The 24,813-nt window shown below is 38.8% G+C and overlaps 1 protein-coding gene across 1 annotated transcript in view; it reads right to left on the bottom strand.

Annotated features, from left to right (window-relative positions):
* The window catches only part of ADGRV1 (adhesion G protein-coupled receptor V1), a 444,841-nt gene that overhangs the window by 349,135 nt on the left and 70,893 nt on the right, over window positions 1-24,813 (bottom strand). The window contains exons 24-34 of the mRNA XM_065406543.1: window positions 17,639-17,819; window positions 16,330-16,532; window positions 14,757-14,886; window positions 13,008-13,088; window positions 9,750-9,889; window positions 8,188-8,797; window positions 6,988-7,203; window positions 5,373-5,588; window positions 3,742-3,986; window positions 1,708-1,889; window positions 121-932 (exon numbers count right to left, since the gene is read on the bottom strand). Coding sequence (XP_065262615.1) covers window positions 121-932; window positions 1,708-1,889; window positions 3,742-3,986; window positions 5,373-5,588; window positions 6,988-7,203; window positions 8,188-8,797; window positions 9,750-9,889; window positions 13,008-13,088; window positions 14,757-14,886; window positions 16,330-16,532; window positions 17,639-17,819 — 3,016 coding nt within the window. The remainder of the gene's footprint in view (window positions 1-120; window positions 933-1,707; window positions 1,890-3,741; window positions 3,987-5,372; window positions 5,589-6,987; window positions 7,204-8,187; window positions 8,798-9,749; window positions 9,890-13,007; window positions 13,089-14,756; window positions 14,887-16,329; window positions 16,533-17,638; window positions 17,820-24,813) is intronic.

The following is a 24,813-nucleotide window of genomic DNA, read 5'->3' as shown; positions in this document are numbered from 1 at the left end:
GGAGACATAGCCGAGCAGTAAATTGACACCCCGGTTTAAAAGTCAAGAAATCTTCTTATCTATGTCCCTCTACCTTTCTCCATCTAGAAAGGGAAAAAATGAATGTAAACCTTGCCTCACCTTCAGCAAACACCAGAATCTCACCATCACCTACAAAATCCAAGTTTTGGGTAGCTGTTCCACCAATCACACTCCATTCCACTGTCACCTGTCCCAGGCTGCCTTCTGTTCTGTGTATCATAAGCTGCACATTGGTATGAAGACGTTCTTCAACTTCCACATATAGACCTTTCTCTGTTGCATTGGGACTTACACTGTAGATCACAAACACTCCAAAGGCATCTCCATTCATCATTATGACAACTGTGGAGGTATTTGGCTTTCCTATCATTGGCTGGTTTTTTAAGCTGGCTGAGGTGTTCATCAGTTCAACCTTCAAAAGGGATACAGTAAACTTCTCATCCAACTCTGGCAAATTGTCAGGAAGTATGGTAACTGTGAGATTTGCAAACTGTTCCCCTTCCAGCATTATGGCCCATTGACTTGTAACTGATTCGTAGTCACTGCCAGCAATGGCTTGTGCACCAAAAAGAGAGGACAAACTGGTGACATTTTTCTTGTAGGTCCAGAATCCTGAGTTGTTGGTTACTGGGCTGATCCATGATGTCAGCCAAAAACACAAAGGAAACCCAGAGGCACTAGAGAATGTAAAGGCTAAACATGCTTGTTCTTTTAGGCACTGAATTGCACAGGTGTGTAATGGATCACTTGCTGTTGAGACATTCACTTTAGTCCTTGACAGCTGGTTAGAAATTCCTTGCACAGGAAATTCATAGTAGGACAGCATATCCTGGCCTTGCTCTATTGCAAGAGCTACTACATCAACCTCAGAAGTACTGTAGAACACCTGCAGTTGACCAAATCTTCCCTCACTAAAAGATGTGGTGATAGATAAGAGAGTCATGTTAATAAGTGAAGACAGTTTTTCTTATATCTGTAGGTCTCTACATTAAGAAGAGTGACCTGAACACAAGTTATCAGCCTTTTCAAAATTGTTCAATGGTTTCAAATAATCTAAACACCATTCAAAATCCATCCTCTCTGAAGCCACTACTAGAATAATTTACCTGTGGCCCTGTGTGGAAGGCACATTTGATTATTTATAGAATGTGTTATGGTTAATCATACATAGCAGAAACAATGCAGATTACTCCCCTTGCAACCTGCTAGCTCTGCTGAATGGCAAGGGAGAGAAGCCAGACCTGTCTTGCCCTGTCCTCTGTCTCCTTCCAGTTATTCATAGGAGGTCATATCACAGAAGTAATGCCTGCTCTCCCTCCCCCATGCTTGAGCCATGATATAGATAGCTTCTACACAGCCATATTGAGCCTTGCTCTCTTATATCCTCCATCTAGACTCCTGGGAGCAGGGGACGCTCTTGCCCTAAATGTTTATAAGAATTAATAAGACAAATTTAAAAAGATGCTTCTTTATAGATGTTTCTGATAAAGAGACATACTTGGTTTAAGCTAAAAGAGCATAAATTTAGGAGCCAAAGACTACTCTGATTAGATGACAAGTTAAACGGTACAAGAAGGAAATCAGAACAAAATTTAAAATGAGAAAAAAACCATGAAGTTGTAATTTCGGTAAAGAAACAGGAGAAGGACCATGAATGCTTACATAAAAAACAAACATTAAACAAACCTTCTCTTGACAGTTATGTTTACAAATGAACTTCTTTCCAGTGGCTCCTGAATTCGGTACAAGGTGTGATGAAAATAGACTGTTCCATAAGGATTATCATTGGCAGGTATTATAATATTTGCCATGCCATCTAAGCCAATAGCACCTCCATTCGAGGCCTGGGTTAACTGCACACGGATAACCTAAAAAATATAATTAGACTTTCCTTAATAACATTATGTTGTGAAACCAAGATAAATCATTTAGGGCCAGCTAAGTTTGAACTATTGGCTCCCATTGGTGAGCAGTAATAAGTAGTCGCATTGACTGCAGTGGGACTACTCATGCAAGGAACTGTTCATCAATAACACCAAAGGGTTCATAATATAGCCCTTCATGTTTCTAAAATGTTTGGATTTAAAGGGCTGTTTAAGCACTACGTGTTAAACAGAAAACAATACAGATTAAAAGACTTACACAGAAGTGTTCTGGATGAGCAGTGAGTTGCACAGCTTCAGTTATCACTGAATCAATTTAAGTCATGTTCCTATATTCCTATCTACCCATTAAAGTTTGGGGAATCTGATTTTTGGGAGTCTGCTGGCTTCCCCCCATAGTCATTCCAGCATTCCATCATAATAAGTGAAAAGTAAAAGGTAGAGTTATTACTATATAGTATCATAAATAGCATTGCTATAACTACAGAAGGTGTGTGCCATAGGTATATTATCAAGGGATATGAGGAGCTATAATCCCTGAAACACATGACAGACACTGCGTAAGACACAGTGAAGATTTCTTCTCCCCACTACTGCTAAGAAGTACAACTGTCAGGGATATACTCCCTGCCCATAACCAAAATTCATACTACCTGTAAAACATGATCTACACTAGTGGAAATCTCTACTATAACACCCCTTTTAATGTAGTCTGAACACCCATGGTCAGTTAGATTTTACATGCATGTAGAAATCCCATCAACTGGTCATGAATATTTTAGTGCATGAAAAATGTGCATGTATTTGTTTGCATGCAAAAAGTTTCATGTGCACAAAAAGCCCTAAAACTTATTCATTACATTCCTTATCATACACACTGTTGCATGACACAAATGATAGGCAATTTTGTAGAGCAAAAGGTTCTCTATCTAATTAAAAATAGGGAAGATACTCTGAAAGAGTCTAAACATAGCCACAGAGTCAAGAGAGCTTGTTTTAATTGGCTTAATCATTTATTTTAACATGATGCTGGTGTAAACCAAACCAGATAGAAAATTCTTTTTGGTCTCAGGATTATTTTCATTCCTTTATTTAAAAAAAATGCTGAAATACTATATTTTCTTAGGCTCATGTCCAGAATAGTTCAGAAGAACTAAAACTTATAACAAAATAGGAAACTCTTTCAAAACTTCATACCAAGTCGGACACAAAACATAAATTACTCAAAAAATGTGCACACTTAAATTTGAAATCATTTCCCCTCTTAGTTACACTGCACAATCTTTAGTAACATGTTTGATTATATTGTAATAATTTCTCTCCCATCCCCATAGCACTGTTTCTCTCTAGATTATATAATGGTCTATGTTCAGCCCTTGTGTAAACCGGTGCAACACCACTGACTTCAGTTTTGCCTTACCATGGGTGAGATTTAACCACTGCAATTAATCCATATTGTAACCAGGTGTTTAGTTTTATTTCCCATACATATTGCAATATAATTCTACGATGTTCAGCTAGATAGTGAATCAGGTTCAATGTATCTATCACTAGTAAACCAAACCTAAGAAAAAGATTACATTGCTTAGATATTCAATATATTTGTGAATAAATGAGAATCTTATAGAAGAAGAATATCAGCAGCAAGGATCAAAGAATAAATACTAATTAGTGTATCTGAAAATTGTTTTATAATTTTCCAGAACAGTATTTTCAGCTTGATTTCCCTTTGTTATGAATAAAATCTCTCAGTTTCTAACCCATCACTATATAAAACAGAGATAATAAACATTTCTGGACAGTGTCATTCCAGATAGGGTCTAGATGTTCAACTCACCTCTTGGATTTCCGGATCATCATCAGCCAGGATCTCTAACAACAGCGTCTGAATGGCTTCCCCAGGGGCAAAGGTAACATTACCTGAGACAACACGCAAGTCACCAGTAGCTGGCTGTCCATTAATGGTGGCAACCCACTGAATGGTAACATTGCCGAGTGTCCCAGCATTGCGGATTATTGGCAAGTTTACCATCACCGAATTGAACTCTGGCTCTTCAACAGTGAGTTCATTGACCTGAAAAACTGAAGTACATGGTAGAGAGACTTAAATCCTCATCACTAACATTGAGGCTTAAGGAATCAAAAATTCCTCATTAAAATTGTTTGTTCATTTTGCTGAAACCATTTGCAGAATTAAACTACTTTTAATTTATTTTATTTGACATGAGATTATAATTGGTGTTTGTGAAATGGAGGTGCTAAATCTACTAGCTTTGTCTATATATGGTTCAGGTAAGTGATGGGTAAACTCCCATACATGATCAGGAACCTTTCACTACATGTTTACTAAGAACTGGAAGACAGGGACATTAAAAGCCACTTCTGATCACCTTTCCCAGCAAGAGAACAGAAACAGCAATCAGATAGATCTAATCTAAATATTTCACACTAAAATGTTTTCTCAAAAATGTTTTTTTCCCCAAAATCAGAGATTTTTCACAAAAATTAGGGGTTTTACTATATCCTTTTTTTAAAAAGAAACAAAACTGAAAAAAAAATAGCCATTTTTCATTATTTTAGATCACCATTTTTCTGTCTTTTCCTCTTTTGCAGTTACAAAATGGAAATAAAAAACAAAGAGGGAAAGAGGAAAAAAGGCAGAACACAAGGAAAAATCAAAATGCCAAAAAATGAACATTTTTGTACCAAAACATTTAAAAACAAATTTTCATAAAAAATTTCAAATGAGCACAAACTTTGTTCTTTTTCAAAACCTGCAGAATGAAAATTACTCTGAATTTTTTCCCACACAATTTCCCCCTGTTTCTCTCAATCAATTCTACTGTAAAGATAGCGTGTGTAGGTGGGGAAAAATTCCATGGAAAATAGTAATATGCAACTTCCTCTATATATGTGATTTTTTTCAACTCCCAGTTGTTTAAACATGATATTGGTTTACTATTTAGTAACGCAGGAGACTGGATGGTTTAAGGGGTTAGTGATGGCACACAGAGTTTTCATTTCTAGGTCACTGGTTTAAATCCACCCCAGGTTTGCAGATTTCTAACCTGCTGGAAATTCTGAACATTTGTTTTTGTCCCGAACGGGATAAAAACTAGAAATATCAAAGTTTTTCCATGCAATTTAAAAAAAAATTCCATTAGGTTATATCGAAACATTCTCGTTTTAATTGAAATGAAACGTTTCATTTTGTCTTGGTTCAACATTAAACAGTGTTCCACTGAGCCTCATGGGGCCTCGTGGGAGCTGTAATTAGGGTGCCTCCTGCACCCATTCTCTCCTCAGGGCCGGGCTCCCTGGCCAGCGTGTATTTCCCGTAATACACGGCGATGGCTCAGCTAACAGGGAGACCATGGCACATCCTGGAAGATATAGTACATCCACGACATGTCTAAACAGATTTGTTAAAGAAGAGAGAGTAAAGACATTCAAATGGGTCCAATTTACCAAAAGATCCAAATGGATCATCAGAGGCCTCAATGGTAATGACTGATTGAGTCAATGCTCCAAGCAAGGCTCCTCCTGTTGTTTGATTCAGCAGCTGCACATGAAAGGTTTCTTCAACCTCAGGGTTGATATCATTAATGATATAAATTGGCACAGCTTTACTGGTTTCCCCTTCTAGTAAGACAACATCTGATGAGGCTACACTGTAGTCTTCACCTGTGCATAGAAAAACTATGTTGTTACCTCAGGAAACGTTTTAAACACAATTCCTACATGCTGTTATTCCTATCTTGATTGCACACAGCACCCAATGAAACTCCTTTTTCTGCAAACCCAAACAATGCAGTAACTTTGCTTTTCTAGTGCCTGGTGGAGTCTGTGGCTTGGACAGCAGAGAAATGGTTGAGGCTCAGCTTGGACAAGATGGCGATTATACTGGTAAATGGGGGAAGCATTTGGAGACAGTGGCTGGTGTTGTCCAATCCCATTGTTGAATGGGATACGTCCATTCTATCAAAGTGGTTTCCAGTTTGGGGTTGTGTTTGTATTGCCAACTGCTCTTGGAGTTCCAGGTGGCACTAGTGACAAGAAGCACCTTTTTCCAAGTGGAGTTAGCTAACAAATTGCAACCATTTGCTCGCTCTAGTAAGAGTGACCACACTGTGAAAACACCATTCAAGCTATACAGAGTGATTGGTTAGCAGAGTGATTAGATTAGCAGCTGATGAGTTGCTGTAATTGGAGCTGCTGCATCCCCATTACCCACTGAATTATTAGCTTATGCTTCAGCAGCACTCTGTCCCCCCACACACACCCTCACCTCCGGATCAGCTAGCTCAAGCTTAAACCGCCACTTAACTTGAGCTAGAGACTTGTGTGTGTGGACCCCAGGTTACAAGCAACACTCGAGTTATACCTTTGAGCTAAGACTGCAGTGAAGACAAGTCCTTAGCAATAATATAACTATAATGTTTATATAAAAGATGACAATCAACTTAAAAATCAGACATCTGCATGGAATTATTTTCCCTATTACTGTTACAAGTAACATCAGAGTTTATGACAGCTGAAAGAGAGTAAAGAGAACATATTTCTCTGATGTTTCACTTTGTTTATCTTGTTTTCTTAGTTTAATGCGATTATTCATGTGCTTAAATGTTTGCAGGATCAAGGTCCAAGTTAAACAGTTTCCACTGTCTCTTCGGATTTTTCAGACAACATCAGGAGACACGTACCAGTTTTTTAAAATAGTAAAATGTGGATCTATAAAAGCCCCAAATGGGAAGCTGATCTTAATCCTGAAACTGCTTTTAACTCATTTATTTAAATTGGCTCGACTCTAAAATGACAATGCCCCTTTTAAAAAGCAGATGTGTATTACTCACAGTCATATAAACCATATATCCCTTAATAGTTTCTTTAATAATTGCTATTAACTAAAATTATATTTTTTTCTGCTGGCATACAGCACAGGGCCTATGTTCTTTATTACTCATTTACTACTCAAGTGAACTTCTCATTACTCCTGTTGATTTTCCTTGCTAGAGAGTATATGCTATGTATTGGATTGCAACCTTGACACAGTATGTGTATTTTTACAATTCTCTTTTCTTACCAGCTGTTGCAGTTATTGGCACAGCTTTAAACTTCACAGAAACATCTGCAAATATTCCCCCAGTTCTGGTCACATTGACGATCGGTCCAACATAGTTTTCAGCAACTTGCACAGCTGGAGCGGACAGCTGAAGTGTTCCAAAAGCATCATCATTGGCATTGATAATTATATGAGCTACTGTATCACCCTTAGGTCCAAGGCGAGGAGAATTCACAACTGAAATACAACAGGAACTTGGTAAGAGAGAGTCTGGGATCTTTATTGTATACCTACAGGAGACCTCAGAGACTTAGGTGAGTTTCATGGTATCTTATCAGTTGCCACCAGTCATCAACAAAACTAGTTTACTGAAAGTAGTTATAGTTGCACAGAGAGTACACTTCACAACCTCACTCAAAGTTTATAGACAGTTTATTGAAATTACAATATAACAACAACTCCTGAAGTGCACAGCTTGATATCGTACTGCAGGAGTTTTCTATCACAGCCTCTGAAGTGGTATATACATGAGCAGCCTATTTCTCAAAAAGGTGGGACAGTGCCAAATCATTAGTTATTCATTCATTTCTCTATCAGGTCTGTAGCAATCACACTACAGTCTCTATCAGAGTATTATTTCTGTGATTCTTATGATGAAATATTCATAACCATTCACTCTCCCCACAGAGAGATATTTGAAGCTTTCCTGCTTATCAAGAATTGGTAGGAGAATTAATTAGACAAGCTTGGGAACTCTGAAGTGCAAATCAGTCTATAGTCTCCCAAACATCACTGAATGGCTGATCAGCATGCATTTTGTGTATTTAAAAGAAACACATAAAAGTTCATGATATAGCAAAGTATAAGGTCAGCATGCAATATAATCTCGAATTGGTCATTTCACCATGCTATGCTTCTCAAGAATAATGAGATTGATCAACAGAACCTCATGCTCACAGTCAACCTTGTAATTTACATGGCCAGAGAAGCCTCAGTTAAAATAATACAAAAGGGACAAGAAATACAATCATATTGTTTTCAGTAACATCCTGACAAAGGAATATTTTAAGGTAATACATGGCCAGAACACCATATGTAACACAGAGACCTCTTAAATTAATACATTTTGAGGTAGGAAAGCTAACTATAATTTGATCAGTTAAATTTTACTGCAATTACCAAGTCTCTAAAATGCACGCAATTAATGTGTAAAGCACTTACTTGGTCTATCCTGCACCCTTTCCACCAAAGCAATATTGAGTAGCTCCACAAACACAGATTCTGATCTCTCTGGATCCTTATCATCTAAAATAGGAAGAGTTATGCTAGCCTCACTTGTATTGGCTCTGAAGATCACAAATCCAGAAATGGGTATATAGTCTCTTTCCTGTGTTGCTCTGCCAACATTTGATTTCAGATAGGGTGACTTTTCATCATCATCCATGGTTCTATATGTTACCATGACTGTACCCAGGAGACCATTTAATCGTACTATTGTTAGGGTGATGTTTTTGGTTTCTTCCTCAACTTTGATTGGTCTGTTTTTCTCAGAAAAGATGAAAATTCCATATGGATCATCATTAGCTAGAACAGTTAATGTAGCGTTAGTACGAATTCCAAGACGACCACTGGAAACATTGATGATCAAAACAGAAAACATCTTATCCAGTTCAGGATACTCATCAGGTGAAACTTGCACTGTTATATTTGCTCTTCTTTGCCCTATATCAAAAGTTATATTGCCATAGGTAGAGATCAGATCTTCAGTAGGATCACAGACTATGATCCAATGCAAAGTGACACAGGACAAAGCCCCCTGATTTCTGACAACCTAAAGTGCAAAATATGAAAAATTAAATATTTTTGTACTATAAAGGGGAGGAAAAAGGATATTTCTCAAAATCCCAATCTCAGTCTATTGAAAGAGTTGCAAAACTGTGACATGATGGGTTAAATATGAACACCTATTGCAATTGCAAATCTATAACCATTACTGCCTCAGCTAGGCTGCATTCCCATCTTCTGTATTTGTCACCCTCTCTTTTAATATTTATGTAAGAAAATAATTTATACCATCAACAATTCTGTTTCTTTAATAAGAGATTAATATAGTAGAACCTCAGAGATACAGACACCAAAGTTACGAACTGACCGGTCAACCACACACCTCATTTGGAACCGGAAGTATGCAATCAGCATACACACACACACAGCAAATATAGTACAGTATAGTGGTAAACATAAACTACTAAAAAAATAAAGGGAAAGTTAAAAAAAATTGACAAGGTAAGTAAACTGTTTCTGTGCTTGTTTCATTTAAATTAAGGTGGTTAAAAGTAGCATTTTTCTTCTGCATAGTAAAGTTTCAAAGCTGTATTAAGTCAATGGTCAGTTGTAAACTTTTGGAAGAACAACCATAATGTTTTGTTCAGAGTTATGAACATTTCGGAGTCACGAACAACCTCCGTTCCCAAGGTATTTGTAACTCTGAGGTTCTAGTCTACCTAATATTTGAGTGGACGATGAAATATTATTTTAAAAATATCTGTTAACTGATATCATATTATTACATTACACTTGGATTATTATATTACATTACACTTGTTGGATTATAAATTTGACCTTATAAATTGGAGACAGTAATTATTAACTAAGCATTGTGAAAAGGATGTACAGTTTGTTCAAGTTACAATCACAAGTCTATAACCCTGTGATAAAGGATCACAGAAACCCTAATGAAAGAAATAATAGAAGCAAACAGATGAAAAGCAAAGTTTAGTGACCTGAAGCACAATTACACTGTCTCCATCTTCAGGTTCTGTCCCATTGACCAAGAGCGACTCAGCACTGAACTCAAACACACCATGAGCATCATCAGAGGCATCGATGGTCACTATGACGTGGGATGCTATTCCCAGGCTGGCTGTAGGTACAAATTCCAAGAAAGCTGAATTAGTTTTTCAGTATCTTCAGTTACACCAAAGCAAAACCTAAAAGAAGAAGTTTACTATGGGAACGATGAACAGAATATTTTCTGCATGAAGGCTTACTAATTGGAGGTAAACTCTGTATCTAAGCAGTTTATGCGCACAGAAGAGTTTGCTCAGTTTTATAACTCTACTCCTTCCATTAACAAATTGAGATTACTGGAAATGCACTACAAAATTCAATGCAATTAACTCTGGATGTGATAATGCATTTGTTTTAGTCAGGGTCTTATTTTTTCAATTACATTATAAAGGCAAAGAATGAGATTTTTCAGTCAATTAGGAGATTTAGACAAAACTCTCAGTAAAAATTAATGGAGTTGTGTCTAAATCACCTAGTCATCTTTGAAAATCTTTTATGGTGTTTTTGTGTGCATACTCAAAAATATTCTTGCTATTTCTTGGAAGACAAATTTTACAAAGAAAGTATTCTAGTTCTAAAATTACTGGAGACTATTAGGACCCAGTTACAAAACTGTTTGTATAACATCACACAGCAACCTTGCACGCACCGTTATGACCATTATGCACAGAACTCATATCTAAACATGCAAATGGCCATTTTTACATCTAACTGACCATATGTGTACACTAATGACCTAATGTGCATACCCAACTATGACAGTTGCATGTGCAAGTTAAACATGCAATTGTATACATAATGATGGTTGCATTTTTAAAAAAATCATTCCTTTATTGGCTTGAATAGGAATGTTTAAAAAGTGCTGTTAAAAAAAATCAATATGGAATTATGATCTCTAGTTTCAATACTGCAGGGCTGGCCACCCATTCCACTTAGCCTGAGGGAGAAAGTGACAGAAAAGTACGGAGAAAATGTAGTGTGACTGAGAACTGAGGGGCCAGAGTTCTGAAGCACAGTTAATGAAAACACACAGTGCAAGTAGCAAAGAGTGAAAGGGAAGGTGTTATCACAGAGGGATTTAGGAGAGAAGGGGGGAAGAAAGAGACCTGTGATACTGTACAAAGCCAGTAGTTAGGTCATCTGAGAAACCGTTTCAGAAGCAAGGAAGGGAGCCCCATTAAGTATGTGTATACACACACACACACTTATTTGAATATATCTGTGACGTTGTGCAGTCTATATGGTTTTATAAAAACATGATAATAAGTGAATATAATGTAACTGGAATATGCTTCATGCAAAAGGTCTCTTGTAAGGTATCATTACAAAGCTGATAATCTACTGGTTATGTTCATCCTAGTTGTATGCAGGCACCATTTGTGTGTTCAAAGTTATGAACATTGGCTGTATAATTGCTTGATTTCTAAGTAGCCTTAGTTAGAACATTTGGTCACTTCTTGGGAAAGGAATGTGCAAATTAGGTGCTCAATCAGGAAGCACTTAACAGACAAAAGAGCTTGGAAGCCTCCAATCCACATAAGAAGTCTACCTGAGGACGTTCAAGGTAGCATGTGGGTAATGGCTACTACCTGCAAGTCCTGAGTCATGCATGGGCATGTGTCTTGCCCATGTGATTCCAAATCTCCATTTTGTGACTGGATTCTACACAGGGTAAGGAGGGGGTCTCCACTCACAAAAGAAAGTCTATTTAAACCCCTGGGAGACCTCTCCATTTGGTCTTCAGCTGGCTAAAGAAGGAGCCTCTCCACCCCCCCCGCCCCCAGGATACTTGAAGGAAACTGGAACAAAGGACAGTAACTACGGGGGGTGAGTGATTGCTGGACCCAGGCTAAAAGGAGATTAGCCTGTCAAAGGGAGCATTCTGGAACTGGTGAGGATCTTATCTGTATTTAGTTTGATTAAACATAGATTTGCGCATTTTATTTTATTTTGCTTGGTGACTTAACTTTGTTCTGTCTGTTACTACTTGGAACCACTTAAATCCTACTTTCTATACTTAATAAAACCACTTTTTACTTATTAATTAACTCAGAGTATGTATTAATACCTGGGGGAGCAAACAACTGTGCATATCTCTCTATCAGTGTTATAGAGGGCGAACAATTTATGAGTTTATCCTGTATAAGCTTTATACAGGGTAAAACGGATTTATTTGGGTTTAGACCCCATTGGGAGTTGGGCACCTAAGTGTTAAAGACAAGCACACTTCTGTGAACTGTTTTCAGGTAAACCTGCAGCTTTGGGGCAAGTAATTCAGACCCTGGGTCTTTGTTGGAGCAGACGAGAGTGTCTGGCTTAGCAAGACAAGGTGCTGGAGTCCTGAGCTGGCAGGGAAAACAGGAGCAGAGGTAGTCTTTGCACATCGGGTGGCAGCTACCAGGGGGGTTTCTGTGATCCAACCCATCACAATATCTGTATTTGAGGAAATTCAAAACCAGAGATGAATAAAGTGGTTTGCACTTTTTGGCTTGGATAAGTTTAGCATAGTTTGGATGCTTCTCTAAACTTCTTGGATCTGCAAAACAGGATTGGAAGTCTCACACAAACAGGCTATTTTTGCTTCTAGGCAGGCTGGAAATTCTCCAAGAATAGACCCTACTTATTTACTGTATTTCTACACTTCTGCTTCTGGCCTGAACCAGGCAACACAGACAAGCATACACATGAAAAATAGCGGGGAAAAGCAGTCAAAACTTTTTCAATCTTCAAACAAACAGACATCATTTTTCAGGTTTGGCTTCATTTTGTGGTTCAAATTAATTCTTTTTTGTAAAGTTTGAACACAAGTTATGTCAGGCATGAGTCAAAATATCAAAGCAGGGTATTTTTTTAATTGCCTGCAACTTAACGGATTTTCTGCATGTTTTGCTTGTAGAGCAAATGCAGCAATATTCAGCCAAACCAATTTTCCAAGTCAAATTTATAAAGGAACAAAACAAAGGGGTTTACAAGGAATTTGGATGCAACCTTAACTATACAGAAGCTCCTACTTCCTACAGAATAAATAATTATGATGATTGTCATTGAAACTCAGCTTATGTTGAAATGCAGAGAGAGAGAGAGAGAGAGAGAGAGAGAGAATTCAGTTATAACCAATCCAAATGAGTGAGTACTAGGGTGAGAAATTTCAGTAATCAATTAAGAAACAAAGGATAGACCATGATGCTTACCATGTTGATGGACAGCAGGAAGGAAGAACTCCAAGTCCCCGTCACCACTACCACTGCCATCATTTCTAAAGAGTTCAGCAACTTCAAGAGGACACACAATACACATATATACATTTATAACACAGAGAAGACAGAAAGCACTTTAAACATTTTTAGACAAAAGGAAAAAATAGGGGAATATTCCTGCAAAGCATCCAATTTGACTTTGAAAGCATACGTGTTCTCTGATCAAAGCCAGAAACAGCATACACAGCACATTCATTTTATTTATTTAAAATTATCACATTGAAGGTAATTATGAGGAAATCAATTTTGACAATTAGCCATTAGGGGTTTGATGATTGATAAGAAGAGCTACCGTGCAATGGTGCCCAGTATTTTAGGTGGTATAGCATGAAGGAAGTTGTAAGATAGGACTTCAAGCTGTAAACAAAAAGGAGATCACAAACTGTGGGTAGGTTTGTAACTGGGAGCTGAGAAGTAGAATTAAAAATTAATAGAATTAATGAGGACATGACTGACTAGTTGCTACTTTTCCTCAGAGAATATATTTATATTTTTTGTGCTGTTAACAAAGGGACAGAAGTGAGAGACTTTCCTCAGAAAGTTAAGGAAATGTCCAGGACATTCTTCAGAATCCATACAGTTTATTGGATGGTAGTAACTTTGGGTGTATGCACTCAGAGATATTGGAGGGGGAACAAGAAGGTGTGTACTAGAAGGTATCTGTCTATTGGAGCTTTAAACTAAGGTTAGCTGCAAATCTTTTGTCAAAACTGTTTTTAGATAAAAAAAAAGTTTGGTTGTCAACTACACAAATTTTTTCATGGTGCATCATGGGAGATGTAGGTTCATACAGGGAGCTTTCTTCATAGAACAAAATGGGAGCATAAAGGTATCCGAACTACAACTCCCATAAAGCACTGCAGCAGCATTTCGAACAAACATTTTTGGGTTTTGACTGAAGTTTTTTATTTTGTTGTGAGAAGTCAGTATTTTCTATACCAGTGCCACAAGCACCATCTGCAGAAAGCAAAGATGTGTAAGAAATGGAGGTCTGTGTGTGGTCTGGGTGTGTCAGGTGGAGGAAGTACAGGAACTTGGAGCTGATTGGGGCAAGCACCTTCTAGTATAAATTTCCCTGAGCTTCTCACAGATCCTTCAGCTTATCAAACAACTGTCCATCAAGTGGCTACAGCAACATAGCCCCTTAAGCCAACCATGTAGCCTTTTACTACTATAACCAATTTGAATAAACTATGGGCCAAATTAATCTCTTGTGTAATTTCTTTAACTTCAATTAAGTGTCAGAAGGGAATAATCTGGCTCTGTTTGATTAATGTTAATTATTATTTTAAATATATTTTTAAACTGTTAAACTGAGATAGATGATTTTTCAGGTACCTGTTAATATGTTTATCATCATTCTAATTCTCATTATCAAGCAAAAAAAGCTATACTAAAAGAAAATAAAAAGCACTTATTTAGATGACCTAATGCATGGCAATAATCCAGTTGCTTAACAGCATTCAACCAGTTCAAGTTTCTCTGAGGCATGGCTGTTTTCCGCAATTATTAATGAATTAACTGAAGATTTTTCTAAAAAAAAATTAAACCTAAGTCTCTCTTTTTGAAAAAATTTCCAACCATGGAAGATAAACCTTCTGAGCAGGATTTAAGTATTCTAAGCCCTCAGTGCCTAAAATAGGTTGTGCATATGTAGGCAAAGAGTTGATGTGTGAGTCTTACCTCCTCCCTCTGGGTTCAGTAGCTCAACCTGAAAAGCTTTTTCCAGTTCAGGGACAGGATTATCTGTGATGTTAACAGTAATATACTTGTATCTTTCTCCTGGCTGAAATTCCAAGGTGCCTGCAATACTCTGAAAAATAAAAGGTTCTTTATGCTTTTGTTCAAGTCTATTCATTGTATCAGTACGAACTCACTGCAGCAAAAAAGACTTCCATTCTGCTACTGGAAAAATTTGCTATTTATACAACCAATTATTTTTTTCCTTTCTGTCTGCATCTTAAAGTAGCACAGAATTCTCTTGCACCTTCATTACAAGAAAGAGTTAGACTCAAATTCATAGTTGTGAGCACCTAAGTGCACTTCTGTGTGTGTTCAACTTAGTCAAGTCAATCCAGACATATTCACATAAATTGGGTTTCAACATGGGCATGCTTACCTGTGTAAATGAAAGTTGGGCAAAATGCAGTTTCAGCTGACCTGAAACTATCTGCAAATTTGTGTCAAGTACACCAAATTTTTCAACCGAACCAAAAATTGAAATGTTTCAGAAGTGTCAAAATGAAAACTTTTGTTTCAACATGATTCAATTTTTCATTTACATTTTGAGAATTTTAACAAAAGCAAAGGAAGACTAGATTCACAAAACAGCTCAAGGAAGAGAAATAGGTAATGGTACTGCCTTCCTTATAACTTTTAATTGACTGGTTAGGGCACACAGATGAGAGGTGGAAAATCTGGGTTCAATTCCACCCTGCCCGCTGTTGTGGGGAATGGATTTGAACTTAGGTTTCCCACATTTCAGGAGAGTGCCGTAGCCACTGGGCGCTCGGATATTATTGTATGGGTCTCTCTCCTTTTTATAAATAATTAAACAATCATTGGATCAGGGACATGAACTTGGGTTTCCCACCTTCTAGGTGAATACTCTAACTACCAGGCTATAGAAAGACAGCTCTAGTGTAAATGCAGAGCAAACCTGTATGTGAGCATCAGTGGGTTTGTATTCCTCCACTAAGTAAGCATGCACACCCTCGTAGGCTGCATCTCTAATTATTCACACCTTCGAGTGACACTCAATGATTATCAAATATAACCTTAATCTGCTCCATTAGGGTAACTCAAATGTGTGTTAACCTCAAATTATCACTCCAGGGGCAGCAGGAGCTGGGAGCATCCTGGAGGTAATTAGCCTCTCTACAACAGTAACCAACACCCACTATGGAGAAATACACACCCCGTTGACCCAAGACAAGGGAAGTCATAAAATTAGAGGGTTTTGGCAAAAGTTCTAGGAAAATCTAAGCTCCATATACAGAAACAAACTAATGACCACATGAACATGACGACACCGGAATATTTGTTGCTGTTTTTGTACAAAACACATTCTAACTGGAACATTCACCTTGCTCATGGTATGATCAATGGGAGAACTGTGAAGTGGTTTGTTTAGTAAGACTCTCTAAACATTTAAAAAAAAGCACAGATGGAAAGAAAGCTCTAGTACCTGAGACACCCAAGTCTAACTGAATTCGCAAATAAGCATCAGTCATGTATTTCAGTCTGTTCCACATACCTGATAGTCTCCAGGACTGAATGCTGTCAGTGACACTGTTTTGTATTCCACCATAACTGTTGCAAGAAGGCCCTGTGCACGAACTACTAGTAACCTAATATGTCCAATTTCCTCCTTAACCGTAATATGGGGCACCGTGGTTGCTGGGAGAACCATTTTATCACTGGGCCCAGGAGGCAACCCCGTAGAGAACTGCAGCAAGCCTGAGAGATGCAAGAAACAACAATTTACATTTTTACCTGTACTAGGAAAAATCCTTCTATAATGTAATGTGTTTCACGATGTTTAACATTATTATGCAGCGTCTGAAATTAAACATCTGAATACAAACAAAATGGGCGCCAATCATGCAGTTTTAAGCATCTCCCAGGAAGTGCTGTGTACCCTCATCTCCCATTGACATGGATAAGCAATATACGCAAGGGAATCTTAACAAAGTACCTGCGCCTCAATGGGAACAGAATGCACTCGGCTCCTCCCAGGAGGAGCACTGCATATTACAAGTTCAATGATTTGATTTGATTGACAATTTTTTTTTTCAGAAACAGCTTGCTTGCTCACGCATTCTCAACAAAAAAACTGCTACATGGTTTTATTTATGTACTAGCAAAATAATTACTCAGTCCTTTAAGATACCCTACAAATGTGGACATTTCTGAGCAAGGTCATCAATCCACTGGCTTAATAGTCACTATTCTTTTTGGCACTGCTAACTTCGTCTGCTGAATACAACTTTACAATTTTATATGTAAAAGCATCAGGCTAAATTCTCAGCTGTGCAGGAGTTCAGAGGGGGTGAGGCAAAAGTGACTAATCCATCTTCTTTCTTTCCAACTCCAGGGTCGCAGGGAGCTGAACTGGCCTCGATGCTAGTCAAAATAGTTCAAGTGCTACTCTAATTTGGATCAGCTTCTACTGTCTCTATAGGGGCCCTTAAGCCAGTGAGGCTCACAGGAGTACAGTGTGCTCTGGCCACATCCCCTTCTTTCCCAAAACATCCCCTATACTGGCTGATGTAGTTTTACTCAGGAAAAAAACGATACTGGCTCAGATTTGCCCATTCAAAGGAATCCTCAGTTGCCTGCCTAGGGTATCTGAAAGGTCACATGTTTCATGGGGCTAAACATGGCCCATTGTTTAAAAATATTCAGTTTGGGTACCTAAATAATGAATTATTGTTTTGGTAAGTGACAAACTTGACAAAGGCGTACTGCGTCCTCAGCTGTCAAGGTTGAGCAACTTCTTCATCTCCTGAGATTAAAGCCAACAAAACTATTTGAAACAAAAATGCGATTTCCATCACTGTTACCATATGGATGGTCACTGGCTTTGATGCTGATATCTGTAGTTTCCTGCTCTGGATCTATACTTGCTCCACTGGTTGGAGTTGAACCTAATTTTCCATCTCCAGAAACTGCAGACACTAATGTTACACGGAAATATTCATTAAGCTCAGGAATGTCATCATCAAGAACATGCAAGTTTAAGACCTATAGAAGGAAGAATCCACACAGAAATTAAACAAATATAATAACATAACATAAAAAAGTGCAAAAGTGTAGCATGAGATTTTCAGTAACTGTTATTCAAACCCCACCGAATGCTTACATTTATCTAGTTTTATCTGCTATGCAGTTTTTTAAAAGATGTATGCAATATTTTTGATGTTTAGGTAAATCAACCTAATATTTTATAGTAAAACTATTAACTGCAAACATAAAGACACGAGCATCTCAGAAATAATATGGGGTACAATTTTTTGAAGTGCCCAACTGACTTAGTAGCCTAAATCCCATTTTCAAAATTGACTTAGGACCAGATTTTTAAAAAATATTTTACACACAGAGTAACAATAGTCAATCAGATTGGCTGTATAGGATTTAATTGTTTAAAAATATCACTAGAGGCTGGTTTCGATCTACATATACTTATATGGCCTTAGTATTATGTGGTCCCAGCAGAAGACTATGAGTTTGTTGGTGTCCTGAATTTTAATTCTCTTGCACAAAATACTTAGATCAGCTGATATTATATGTTTATGACCACAATATTAGAAGGGAAAAAAATAGGGTTACCATTCATCCAGATTCCCCCGGACATGTCCGGCTTTTTGAGCTAAAAGTAGCGTCCAGGGGGAATTTGTAAATGTCCGGACTTCCACCCCCCATGCAGAGCACGCGCGGCTAACAGGGCAGCCGGCCGGATGGTGCCACTTACATGGGGCTCCGACAGCCAGAGAGAGCCCCTCCTCCGCTTCCCCTGCAGCAGAGATCACTCCCTCCCTCCCTCCCTCCCTGCATTCGCAGATCGCCTCCGGCAGTCTGGAGCTCCTCCCCCGCTCCTCCTCCCCTGCTGCCCAGCGTGCTGGGATGAGCGGCAGGGTAAGGGGGCCAGGGGGTCGGAGAAGGGGCAGGGAGGTTCTGGAGGGGACAGTCAAGAGACGGGGGGGTCGGGAGTTCGGGGGGCGGGCTTTCTGGGGGGGGTGTGGATAAGGTTTTGGGCAGTCAGGGTACAGATAGGGGGTAGGGTCCTGGGGGGGCAGTTAGGGTGGGAGGGTCTTAGGAGGGGGCAGTTAGGGGACAAGGAACAGGGAGGCTTAGCGTATTGGCTCTCTTAATGGCTCTCCATGCGTCTCTGGACCCTCTCAGCTGTCGGGCTTGGACGGAAACATTGCCTGAGGGTAGTGAGAGAATGGGTTATCGGTGAGGTGGGGGTGGGCGTGAGCCCGGTCAATAGGGGCAACCCCTACCAAGATCTGAGCCTTTTCTCACACGCCCGTTAGAGCTCGACATTATGCTGTTTGGGACCCCTCTTTGAGGAAAGCCTCTGGATTGCAAGTCCAACCGCTACCTCCTCGTGGTGAGAGTCGGTAACTGGCTTGGATAGCCAGGCGGATTGCGGAGGACGAACCCACATCCCACATTCAGTGGGGTGTGGGACGGGGTTGGGCAGCCCCATATGGTGCCACATGGATGCCCCCCTGGTAAGGGTAGCCTCCCCCAGGTACGGGTTGACTCCCCCTGGTAAGGGTTAGATTCCCCCTGGTAAGGGTAGTCTCCCCCAGGCACGGGTTAGTTTCCCCCTGGAAAGGGTAAGTTTCCCCCAGGTACGGGTTAGTTTCCCCCTGGAAAGGGTTAGTTTCCCCCTGAGAAGGGTAAATCTTTTAGCTATGGAAAAAAGTAATTTATATTTTTATACCGGATTGGCGCTGGACCGGGTTAATAACGCCCCCGCTGTTGGCTTTGATGCCCCGGCTGACAGTGTTAAATATATTAGGGGTGTGATTAGGGTCGCTGGACCAATGGATAAAATGGTGTGGACTATAATGAAGTCTCATGAGCATGAGAGTGAGAATCAAGTCCTCCCAGTGGAGCATGGAGAGGAGGTAGAGGAGACTGTTTGTGATGATCATGGTGAGGAGATTTTATCTATCTTACCGATGGTTTTTACAAGGGACACTTTTAATGATTTAACTATGGAAAGTTTTAATCCAGATTTTAAGTATTTAAGTACATTTGATGATCCATATGTTAGCGAATTGGGATATCTTAATGCTCATTTAGTTAATGGGTCTAGTTTATTAAATAGTTTTAGACCAAGTACTGATTTTAATAGGGATCGTAATAAGGATCTTAACAGTACTGGTAGTAATATAAATATATTAGAAAGTAGTTCGTGGAAGGATGGGGTTTTTTATTTAGAGTATCCCGTTGATAGTTTTAATTGTCCAATATGTCCCCAGATATTACCAACATTTGGTAAATGGGCCAAACACATTAATGTGGTTCATAAAAGTAAAGCCATACGAGTTGTATGTAGTAAATGTGGAAAATCTTCTCAATATCATAATATAGCTTGCCACTACCCCAAGTGCATACCCAAGAAGGCGGATACCCCAATGAAGAGCCATACGTGCTCGGTCTGTGGGCTTGGTTTTCATACTAGATCTGGATTGAGCCAACACTGTAGACATAGACACCCTGCTGTGAGGAATGAGCAAAGAAAAGAAGATATGGCTGCTAAAAGTAAGATCAAAGAGGGATCGACTAGATCTCGTATATGGACCAAAGATGAGGTTGCGCAGCTTATACAGTTGGAAAGGAAATATATTGGGAAAAGGAATATAAATAAATGTATTGAGAGCGAGATGAGGACCAAAACGAATAAACAAATATCAGATAAAAGACGAGAATTAGCAAAGAAGAAGTTAGTGGTAACAGGAGATAGGGAGGAAGTGACTGAGGTAGAGGACATTAGAGTAAATATATTAGAAATTCCGCCCCCAAGAGAGAGGATTTTCCCACTAAAAGGACATCCAGAAGTGGATTTAGTGGAGAAAATATGTAAACGGGGAAAACAAAGTAGGGAGGGAAGAGAAATAATAAATAGTTTAGGGGAAATTGAAGGATTATTAAAGGAGGATTTAACAAAAGCTCTCGGATGGGCAATGTTGGAAAAATTATGTTATTCATTAGTAGAGGGAAAGGACCCTAGAAATGAAAGTCAAATAGAGTTGAGGAATAAAGGAAAAGGGAAGATGAGAAAGGGGGGGAGAAGGAAGCAATTTAATGCAATTAGGAGATATGCTACAAAGAAAGCTAAGTATAAATTCTATCAACAATTATTTGATAAGGATAGAAGAAGATTGACTCGCATTATAATGGGAGAGCCAGATAAGGCTAAGTGTGCTATCCCTATGAAAGAAATTGAGGAATACTATGTGAATATTTTGGGAACAATTGGACATGGTAATATGATAGGGTGGCCATCATCCACAGAGAATGCGGATAATGATATATTAATGAGTCCGATCTCTGTGGATGAGATTAGAATAGCTTTAAGAGAAATAAGAAAAGATAGTGCTCCTGGCCCAGATAAAGTAAAAGTGAGCAATTTGTGGGATATTTTTAATTTAGACTCCTTAATACTTACAAAAATTTTTAATATATGGTTTCTAAATAGACAGGTACCAGATGAATTTAAGAAAAATAGAACGATTTTAATACCAAAGACACAAGATGAGGAGGAAATGAAGAAGTTAACATCTTGGAGACCATTGACAATTGGGTCAGTTTGGATTAGAATCTATACCAAAATATTAGCAAAAAGACTGGTGGAAACAGTTAAGATATGTAGTAGACAAAAAGGGTTTATATCCGTCCCTGGGTGTGAGGAAAATATTGCTATATTAGATAATTTGATTAAAGGGGCTAAACGAAATGGGAATGAAATTGCAATAGTGTTCGTAGATCTGGCTAAAGCTTTTGATTCTGTGGGACACGGACATATAATAGCCGGGTTGAGAAGATTTGGTATAGATGAACATTTTATAGATATTATTAGGGACCTTTATGATAATTGCACAACTAGGGTATGGGTGGGTGATGAAGTTACTGAGTCTATTTTAATTAGGAGGGGGGTCAAGCAGGGTGACCCGTTGTCCCCAATTTTGTTTAATATTGCTATGGATCCCCTTTTAACTAGATTAGAAGTAGAAGGAAGTGGTTTTTATGTTAAGGGCAATGGTGTCACGTCATTGGCTTTTGCCGATGATGTGGCAATTTTAAGTAGCTCATATAAAGGAATGATTAAAAATTTGGGTATCTTAGAGGAGTTTTGTAAAAATACTAATCTCTCTGTTAATGTGAAGAAAACGAAAGGCTTTCATATTTTAACTAAACATAAAACCTATGTAGTTAATCCTAAGGATAATTGGCAGATAGGGTCAGAGGAGATTGAATATGTTCAACCAGGGGATTTTGAAAAATATTTAGGAGCTAGAATAGATCCCTGGATAGGTGTAGGGGGACCGGTACTTAAAGAAAAATTGAAAGATTGGAGTGAGAATTTAATTAAGGCCCCATTAAAACCGGCCCAAAAAATATTAATCTTACAGACATATATTTTACCGAAGCTATTTTATAATCTTCTTTTAATAGAACCCCCTTTTAATCTTTTAGACGATCTTGATGTGTTAGTTAGAAAAATAGTTAAAGAGATTTTACATTTACCTCAGTGTACCACAGATGGGATATTTTATTCTAGAGGTAGGGATGGTGGTTTAGCTCTCACTAAGTTTAGTGTGCAAATCCCAAATATGTTAATTCGTAAATGGAGGAGACATATTGTCTCGAGAGATGATTGGATGGACCTATCTTATCTATATGCAGGAGAAAATCTTGTGGATAAAATATTGTCATTTAGTGCAGTAACATCTCATCCCAAGAAATGGAGGGAAGAGGAATTTTTAAGATGGTCGGAACTGAGATGTCAGGGAATAGGGATAAAATATTTTAAAAATGATTTAATTAGTAATTCGATTTTTAGAAACTCTAGTAAAGTTAAATCGTCAGCGTATATCGCAGCATTGCAGCTTAGGGCAAATATTTATCCTACTAGGGAGACATTAGCAAGAGGAAGAGGAGGTGTGAATGCTCTTTGTAGATGGTGCGGTAAAGTGCGGGAGACTGTTCCCCATATCTCAGGACAATGTTATAAGACTAAGAATGCTAGGATAAAAAGGCATAATAGAGTAGTGTCTGCAGTTGTAGATAAGGTTGGTAAATTAGGGTGGAAGGCAATGATAGAGCCCCATTTGAGAAATAGTAAGGGTGAGTTAAGAAAGCCGGATATTATATTTATAAAAGGAGATACAGCACTGGTGGTTGATGTTACAGTGCGATGGGAGGATAATGCCGGAAGTTTGGAACAAGCCCACAGTGAGAAGGTGGCTTATTATCTTGAGTTAGAGGAAGAAATTAAAAACTTAACGGGAGGTAAAAATATTCACTTCTTTGGTTTTGTGCTTGGGGCGCGTGGCAAGTGGAGTGAAGGTAATAATGATTTGTTACAATTATTGGGAATCGACAGAAGTAAAAATTTTAAGGAGAGTATATGTAGACTTGTTTTATATTCCACTATTGGTATGATGGCTATATTCAGTGACAGGTAAAGATCCCGGAGTTTCCATTCCGTGTATCTTGCCAAAACTAAATTTTAGCTATTTTGGTTTCCATGCTCTAAATTTTCAAATTTTTAATATTGTTTTGAACATTAATTTATTTAGTGTTATTTAATATCTGTCCTTCAATAGAATGGTTTTAATTATATAATAAATACTTATTAATGGATGAAATTCCAATTTAAATTATTAGTTTATTTTTTTTTTAATTACTGGATGTGGATGCGGACTGGCCGCGTATAATAACCAGGAAAGGGCAGGTAGTCACGCCTGTACATAAATAGGGGGTGGGGTTCTGGAGGGCAGTTAGGAGCAGGGGTCCCAGGAGGGGGCAGTCAGGGGACAAGGAGCGGGGGGGGGGGAGTTCTGGGGGCGGGGCTGTCAGGGGGGCAGGGGTGGGGAGAGGGATCGGAGCAGTCAGGGGACAGGGAGCAGAGGGGTTTAGATGGGTCAGGACTTCTGGGGGGGGCTGTCAGGGGGTGGGGAGTGGTTGGATGGGGCGTGGGAATCCCGGGGGTCTGTCTGGGGGTGGGGGTGTGGATAAGGGTTGGGGCAGTCAGGGTACAGGTAGGGGGTAGGGTCCTAGGGGGCCAGTTAGGATGGGGGGAGGGTCTCAGGAGGGGGCAGTCAGGGGACAAGAGGCAGGGAGGCTTAGGTAGGGGGTAGAGTCCTGGGGGGCAGTTAGGGGCAGGGGTCCCAGGAGGGGGCAGTCAGGGGACAAGGAGTGGGGGGAGGGTTGGGGGTTCTGAGGGGGGCGGGAAGTGGGAGGGAGTGGAAGAGGCAGGGGCGGGGCTAGGGCGGGGCTCCTCCCGTCCTCTTTTTTGCTTGCTGAAATATGGTAACTCCAAAAAAATGCCAAATTTAGTAATTTTAAGATGCGATAGCAGAGTATATTTCTGAATCCTTTACTAGAAACCTGACTACTCAGTTTATAAAAATATACTTTATAAGAGGCAAAACCTATGCCACCAGAGAAGGGGGAAGTTATATCACATGAGGTTTTGTAATTAAATTTTTAAAACTAATTATTGTAAAAGTGATGCATTGGGAGCAAAAAAAATTTTAACATTTAAAATGTTTTACAATTTTCTTACATTTCCTTTTTATAACAGATTAAAATAAACATAAACCAAGGAAATAGCTTTTTATTCTGATATTTAAAAATAACTGTAATTTAGTTTGTGCAGACTGAAATTAAGTGCTTGATAGATCCCAACATTTCAAAGGAGCTCTGATTCTCATTAGACATAGTGATTAATGGAATAATATCTTGTATCTGCTACCTCAATTTAAATCCAATCCTGACTACAAGCAAAACAAGGTTGCTGCGACAACCTGGCATTTGGGATTGCAGCTCACTAACACAATAGACGCACAACAAAAAAATAGACACACCTGCACAGTAACTGCAAATTGCTGTATATAGACTATCAGAATAACTTCAAACAGCATAGGATCTCTATATACTACTGTGTATGATAAACAATAAACAATAATGAAATGGAATGGACAAGGATCTGAGG

Source organism: Emys orbicularis, chromosome 6 (assembly GCF_028017835.1).
Source record: "Emys orbicularis isolate rEmyOrb1 chromosome 6, rEmyOrb1.hap1, whole genome shotgun sequence".
NCBI lineage: Eukaryota > Metazoa > Chordata > Testudines > Emydidae > Emys > Emys orbicularis.
Note: the sequence above shows the minus strand (reverse complement) of the source record. Positions and strands in the feature narration are given on the sequence as shown.